General features: G+C 42.8%; 1 protein-coding gene across 1 annotated transcript in view; it reads right to left on the minus strand.

Annotated features, from left to right (window-relative positions):
- PECAM1 (platelet/endothelial cell adhesion molecule 1) overlaps positions 1 to 7,480 on the minus strand; it is a 77,041-nt gene that overhangs the window by 42,840 nt on the left and 26,721 nt on the right. Inside the window, exons 6-7 of the mRNA XM_011947997.1 lie at positions 4,631 to 4,906; positions 1,638 to 1,886 (exon numbers count right to left, since the gene is read on the minus strand). Of these exons, the coding sequence (XP_011803387.1) occupies positions 1,638 to 1,886; positions 4,631 to 4,906 (525 nt within the window). The remainder of the gene's footprint in view (positions 1 to 1,637; positions 1,887 to 4,630; positions 4,907 to 7,480) is intronic.

A 7,480-nucleotide genomic window follows, 5' to 3' on the forward strand; every position in this document is an offset into this window, starting at 1 on the left:
AGGTGGGTGGATCACCTGAGGTCAGGAGTTCAAGACCAGCCTGACCAACATGGAGAAACCCCGTCTCTACTGAAAATACAAAACTAGCTGGGCATGGTGGCGCATGCCTGTAATCCTAGCTACTAGGGAGGCTGAGGCAGGATAATCCCTTGAACCCAGGAGGCGGAGGTTTTGCTGAGCTGAGATCATGTCATTGCGCTCAAGCCTGGGCAACAAGAGCAAAACTCTGTCTCAAAAAAAAAAAAAAGAAAGAAAGAAAAAAAGTTCTTCTTAGTGCTTCAGTCTCTTAACAGATAAGAATTATATTAGGTCATTATTTAGGCGTTAGGTTATTTAAACCTTATACAATGAGATTTCCTCCTCCCAGGAACAAAAAATAAAATAAAATGCAATAACACACATTTGTCTCTTGCATTCCTGCCTTTTGAGTTAGGTGGTTAGAGCACTGAAAATAGGCTAAAAATCCTGCTTCAGTTGAAGCTATAATAGAATGTTAGCTTGATAAAACACAGTCACAGGTTAAATGAAAGGATCATGACTGAACAATATAGTGACAGTGACAACTTAACTGGAGTTCTATAATCATCTAGAATCTCACCACCCAAAGTGTGGTCCAGAGACCAACAGCATCCACATCACCAAAATGCTAGTTAGAGATACAGAATCTGGCCCCATCTGGGCCTAAAATACTGAATCAGAACCTGTATTTTAACCAGGTCTTGCATGCACATTTAGGCCTGAGAAGCCCAGCTCCTGGTGGTCAAACACCTACATTCTGTCCACTGGAAGTCTTACCTTTTGGGTTAGCCAGGTTACAGATTGAAAAAATGGAATTTTGATATTCTTGGCTGGGTGTGGTGGCTCATGCCTGTAATCCCAGGGCATTGTGAGACCAAGGCGGGCAGATCATGAGGTCAGGAGATCGAGACCATCCTAGCTAACATGGTGAAACCCTGTCTCTACTAAAAATAAAAAAAAAAAAATGAACCAGGCGTGGTTGCGGGTGCCTGTAGTCCCAGCTAGTCGGGAGGCTGAGGCAGGAGAATCGCGTGAACCCAGGAGGTGGAGCTTGCATGAGCCCAGATCGTGCCACTGCACTCCAGCCTGGGTGACAGAGAGAGACTGCATCTCAAAAATAAATAAATAAATAAATAAATAAGAAAAATAAAAATACAAAAATTAGCCAGATATGGTGGTGGGCACCTGTAATCCCAGCTACTCGGGAGGCTGAGGCAGGAGAGTCGCTTGAACCTAGGAGGCAGAGGTTGCAGTGAGCTGAGATTGTGCCACTGCACTCTAGCCTGGGAGACAGAGTGAGGCTCTGTCTCAAAGAAAAAAAAAAAAGTTTAACATTGACTAAGTAGTGTTTCCTTCCTGACTTTTTGGGTGGGTGCTTGTTCCAGGAGGCAGAATCTTGCCAGAATCTTAGCACGTCAGAGGCCACATCATCATCAGTGAATCAGTGTTCTGAGCAGGAATACCTCCTTGTTTCTTTGGCCTTTTGATTTCACCCTTCTCTCCCTCTAGTTCTTACCCTGCCTGAGTCTGCTCAGACCGGATAGGGCGGCAGCTGCAGATAAATTTCCTTTCTCCCATTCAACCCCGGATGCCTTCTGAGTCAGCAATGATATACTCACCACATACAACTATCTGGACTGTGTTGCTTTTCTTGACCACTTTGTCAATACCTGCAGTGCAGATATATGTCCCACTGTCCCACTTTGAGGCTATCTTGGTGAAATCTTGAGTCTGAGACACAATCGTGTCTTCCTTCTGGATGGTGAAATTGGCTGGAGGTGCTCCTGGGATGGAGCAAGACAGGTTCAGTCTTTCACCTTGATCCAGACGTGTGAAGGAAGGTTCCAGTTCGGGCTTGGAAAATAGTTCTGAAACACAGTGAGTGGGAATGGAGCGAGATGTGTCTGGCCACCACCCTAAAAGCCCCTTCCTGGAGAGGCCATGGGTCGGGTGCTCTTAGCAGAACCAACTTCCAACTCCAGCAAAAAGTTTTCCTTTGCTTCTCATATACCTAATGATCACCCCAGTAAGGAATTAGGGTTCATTCTTTGCCTAGGATTCCAATGGCAGGTTTTCCTTTCTTGTTAATCCAATTTATTTCAATGACAAGGATTAGAAAAGTTTTGCCACTTGTGGTCAGGTGTGGTGGCTCACACCTGTAATCCCAGCACTTTGGGAGGCAGAGGTGGGTGGATCACCCAAGGTCAGGAGTTGAGACCAGCCTTAGCAACTTGGTGAAATCCCATCTCTAATAAAAATATAAAATTAGCCAGGCATGGTGGTGCCTGTAATCCCAGATACTCAGGAGGCTGAAGCAAGAGAATCCTTTGAACCCAGGAGGCAGAGGTTGCAGTGAGCCAAGATGGCTCCACTGCACTCCAGCCTAGGCAACAAGAGTGAAACTCCGTTTCAAAAAAAAAAAAAGGAAAGGAAAGGAAAGTTTTGCAGCTTGTAATGCAGCAAATATTGATTCATGAATTCACTCATTTATTTATTCACTCACTCATTTCACCCCACAAGTATTTATTGCAGGTTCTCTCTGTGGTGGGCCCCTTGCTAGAGTAGCAGTGAATAAGAAATAGTCTCTGACTTCAAAGTGCTTACATTTAGTGGTTGATTTAGATGCACTGTTTGTGGCAGAGTCCATAGAAAAAACACTGAACTGGCAGGGCGTGGTGGCTCATGCCTGTAATCCCAGCATTTCGGGAGGCTGAGGCGGGCGGATCACAAGGTCAGGAGATTAAGACGAGCCTGGCCAATGTGGTGAAACCCTGTCTCTACTAAAAACACAAAAAGTATCTAGGTGTGGTGGCAGGGGCCGATAATCCCAGCTACTCAGGAGGCTGAGGTAGGAGAATTGCTTGAACCCGGGAGGTGGAGGTTGCAGTGAGCCGAGATCGCGCCACCTCACTCCAGCCTGGGCAACAAGAACAAAACTCAGTCTCCAAAAAAAAAAAAAAAAGAAAAGAAAAAACACTGAACCTAGCCTTGGGGAATCAAGGAAAGGCCTCTTGGAGAAAGTTATCCAGGGAAAGTGTCTGAGACAGAATGTCTCAGTCCATCTGGTCTTCTATCACAAAATGCTGTAGATGGGTCTATTTATGTCTATGAATTCTTCACAGGTAAAACCGAGTCTTAGGTAGCTCTTTATCCCCAGTAAGTTGCCCAGCATACAGAAAATGCTCAAATGTGTTGAACTTGTACTTTTCTTTAATGAGATAATATAAATTGTATCAGTAAAAAAATACCATGAGTCATCAAAATGTAAGTCATGACCAATATTTACTAAATTGCTAACACACACTATAGACCAGCAGGACCCAATGTATATGCCAATATCCCAGTTGGGTAGTTGGCAGCCTACTTATGGTGCTGGGGACTGTTGTTGACACTGCACACTCAATGCTTGACACATAGGAGGCTTTTAGTAAATAAGAGAACAAATGAATGAATGAACGTATGAACGCAGACACACGAGAACACCTTCACCGTGCAATCAAGAAGCGCTGACTCTCTCTGTCCCCTGAAACACTGTCATCCAACACTCATTCCTTCATCCAACAAATATGTATTGACTTCCTACTGTGCCAGGCACTATTCTAGATGTTAAGGATATAGCACCGAACAAAATAATGTTCCTGTTCTCAGTGGCTTACATTCTAGTGACTGCATACACATAATAAACAAGAAAGAGTATATGTTTGGAAAAACATATACTCTACCCTTTTTGGAAAAAAAGAAAAGAAAATGTATATAAACCCATCATACAGTGTTCAACAAAGGGTAATTGTTGTTATTTCTTTTTTTTTTTTTGAGACAGAGTCTCACTCTGTGGCCCAGGCTGGAGTACAGTGGCATGATCTCAGCTCACAGCAGCCTCTGCCTCCCAGGTTCAAGAGATTCTTGTGCCTCAGCCTACCGAGTAGGTGAGATTACAGGCATGCTGCCATGCCCAGCTAATTTTTGTATTTTTAGTAGAGATGGGGTTTTACCATATTGGCCAGGCTGGTCTCGAACTCCTGGCCTCAAGTGATCTGCCCACCTTGGCCTCTCAAGTCCTGGGATTACAGACGTGAGCTACCATGCCCAACCATGTTATCATTATTTTTGAGTTTACTAACGCTTTCTCATTTGTGGCCCTGACATAGGACCCATGTCTGCGATCTAGCATAGTGCTTGTCACAGGGGATGGAGAAATATGAGAGAGTAAAGAAAACATCAACCAGTATTCATAGAGTCTTACTCTGTACAAGTCTCTCAGCTCATGCTTACAGCATAGTTATCTCATTATAGCAGTCCTAAAAGGTGAGTGCGGTCATCATCACCGTCTCACAGAGCTGCGGCACGTTCAATAACTCACCCAAGGTCACAGAAGCAGTGAGCGGCAGGGTTGACTTTTGGTGCCGGAGCCTGTACCCTCAACAAGCACAGTGGACTGTTAACTTGCTCTGCACTGGCTTCTTCCCACGAACACCAAAGCCCCACCTGAGCACATCCATTCAGATAAGCAGGAGCAGGAAATGTATCAGCTCTCTTTGGCCATGCTGGATTGCAGCATATTGGCTCCTTGAGCCCACCATATGCCAACACCCTCCCACAGCGGCAGCCCTACCTGTTATGTTGACGATGATGCTGCTGACCTTGGATATGCGGCTGGACTCCACTTTGCATGTGTAGTTGCCATTGTGCTCCACCATGGCCATGACTGAGTACACAGCCTCGTTGCCGTGTCTGCTGTGGGCCACAATCACCTTGTCCTTCTGAATTATGATTTCTGGAAACTCCTGGGCCAGGTGAGTCACTTGAATGGTGCACTTAATGTGGAGTTGAGCTCCTTCTGTGATCATTCCAGTGGGGCTGATGTGAAACTTGGGTGTAGAGAAGGATTCTGCAAGACAGGAAGGCAACCCGGTTGGACTCAGGTGCAAACCTGGGCAAGAGGAACCTCTTCTGCTCTTTTTGCTGCTTCCCCTTTTCCAACTTCTACTGTTCCTAACTAACTTTAAAAATTCAACCTTCCTTCTCTAAAACTTTTGCCTGGGCTGCTCTCATACCCCCTCCCTTCTCACTCACTCTTGCATCTTCAGGCTTCTTCACTGCAATTCTCTGGCTTTCTGAAGCTTCCCAAAGGCCAAACACCTTCTCTAGATCTCGCCTGCAGAACCTTCTTCAGATGACTTCAGAAATAACCACTGTATTTAGAAATGATCTTCCTCCTGCCCACTACGAATTTTCTAGGCTGTTGTCAGCACTTCATGGAAGCTTGGCATTTCAGCATGAAGATACTATAGCTTAAAAAAGTTCAGCTATGTGAAATGGGCTGCTTCATGGAAATGCATATTTAAATAATCGCATGCCTCCAAAAAAGTGGCTTCTAGTCTTTTCTATTTCATTTTTTAAAATCCTGGCCATTACTCACTAAACTGATTTCATGACTCACACAGTTCAAAAACAATTTTACTGGGGCGTGGGGTCTTACGCCTGTAATCCTAACACTTAGGAAGCCCAGGAGTTCTAGAACAGCCTCTGGGCAACATAGTGAGACCTTATCTCTATTAAAAAAGAAAAATATTTTAATCAAGTATAGGTCAGATACCAACCAGGGCATAGGATCTTCAGGGAAGTAGGGATAGATCCTAGGCTTTCGTTTCCACTTACAACAAAAAAACAAGCCCAGGGCATAAACTGGAATATATACACAGATTCCAACTGTGTAAAATACAGAGTAGGGATATTTAAAAAATGCTAATAGTGAATTTAGAGTAATCTAATACTTTAATATTCATTAGTGATTTTTAACATTATAAAGTCAATTCATAATAAGAAGTTATCATAAAATAATAGCATATGACTTCTCAAGTAAAAGTAAAAAAGGGGAAGGCATCCTTTACATGTTTTAGGACTCTCAAATTTTAGGTCTTCTGGGGAACCTTAATAATAGCTGAAGGGTGTTTTTCTTTCACCCAGATCAACTCCAGATGCACCAGATATTTAAATGCAGGGGAAAAAGAAGTGAAACCACAGCACAGGAAAAGAAAACGTAGATGCGTTTTTTTCCTTTAATAATCTTGACATGCGAAGTATGTATGTCAAGACTTTTAAGTATGAATCACAAAACTGAGGTGCCATAAAGAAACAAAACAGGTAAATTTGACTAACTGAAGATTAAAAACTTCAGCATGGAAAACTTATCATAAAACTAAAAGAAAAATGACAAACTAGAGAAAATATTTGCATAATATCACTGACAAAATAACTAATTAATTTATAAAAGACTCAGCTAGGGGTGGTGGCTCACGCCTGCAACTCCAGCACTTTGGGAGGCTGAGGCAGGAGAACTGCCTGAGCTAAGGAGTTTAAGACCAGCCTAGGAAACATGGTGAGACCCTCCATCTCAAAAAAACATATTATAAAATATTTTTTAAAATAAAATAAAGGGGGCAGGCGCAGTGGTTCACACCTGTAATCCTAGTACTTTGAGAGGCCGAGGTGGGTGGATTACGAGGTCAGGAGTTTAAGACCAGCCTGGCCAAGATGGTGAAACTCTGTCTCTACTAAAAATACAAAAATTAGCTGGGCGTGGTGGTGAGCGCCTGTAATCCCAGATACTTGGGAGGCTGAGGCAGGAGAATCACTTGAACCTGGTGGGCGGAGGTTGCAGTAAGTTGAGATCGTGTCACTGCACCCCAGCCTGGGCGACAGAGTGAGACTCCATCTCAAAAATAAATAAATAAATAAAAATAAAAATAAAATAAAGGGCTTGAACAAATCCAATCAGGAACAATAAAAATGACTTTAGTCAAATTTACCTATCCTGTTTCTTTATGGCACTGGAGTTTTGTGATTCACAATAAAAATGACAAGGCATATATGAATAGGCGATTTATGGGAAAAAAATGTAATAGATGAATAAACAAACTCAACCTCACTAAAAACTAAAGAAATACAAATCACCACAACAATGATATATATCACTATACCTCAACTAGATTGTCAAAAATAACAAAACATTGAAATACTCTGTTGGGACCAGGCGCAGTGGCTCATGCCTGCAATCCTAGCACTTTGGGAGGCCGAGATGGGAGGATCACTTGAGGCCAGGAGTTCGAGAACAGCCTGGTCAACATAGCAAGACCCTAATCTCTATTTAGAAAAAAAGAAAGAAAGAAAGAGAGAGATAGAGAGAGAAAGAGAAAGAAGGAAGGAAAGAAGGAAAGAAAGAAAGAGAGAGAGAGAAAGAAAGAAAAAAGAAAGAAAGAAAGAAAGAGAAAGAAAGAAAGAAAGAAAGAGAAAGAAAGAAAGAAAGAAAGACTCTGTTGGTAAGGATGTGGGAAGACAAACACTAGCATCACTTCTGATGAAAATGTTCAGGCATCTTGAAGAGCACTTTGGCAATATCTAGCACTTTGGCAATATTGAGCCAGGCACAGTCGGCCAAACCTTTTATAAATTGAAGGAATTA

This window comes from Colobus angolensis, unplaced genomic scaffold (genome assembly GCF_000951035.1).
Source record: "Colobus angolensis palliatus isolate OR3802 unplaced genomic scaffold, Cang.pa_1.0 Scaffold271, whole genome shotgun sequence".
NCBI classification, from domain to species: Eukaryota; Metazoa; Chordata; class Mammalia; order Primates; family Cercopithecidae; genus Colobus; species Colobus angolensis.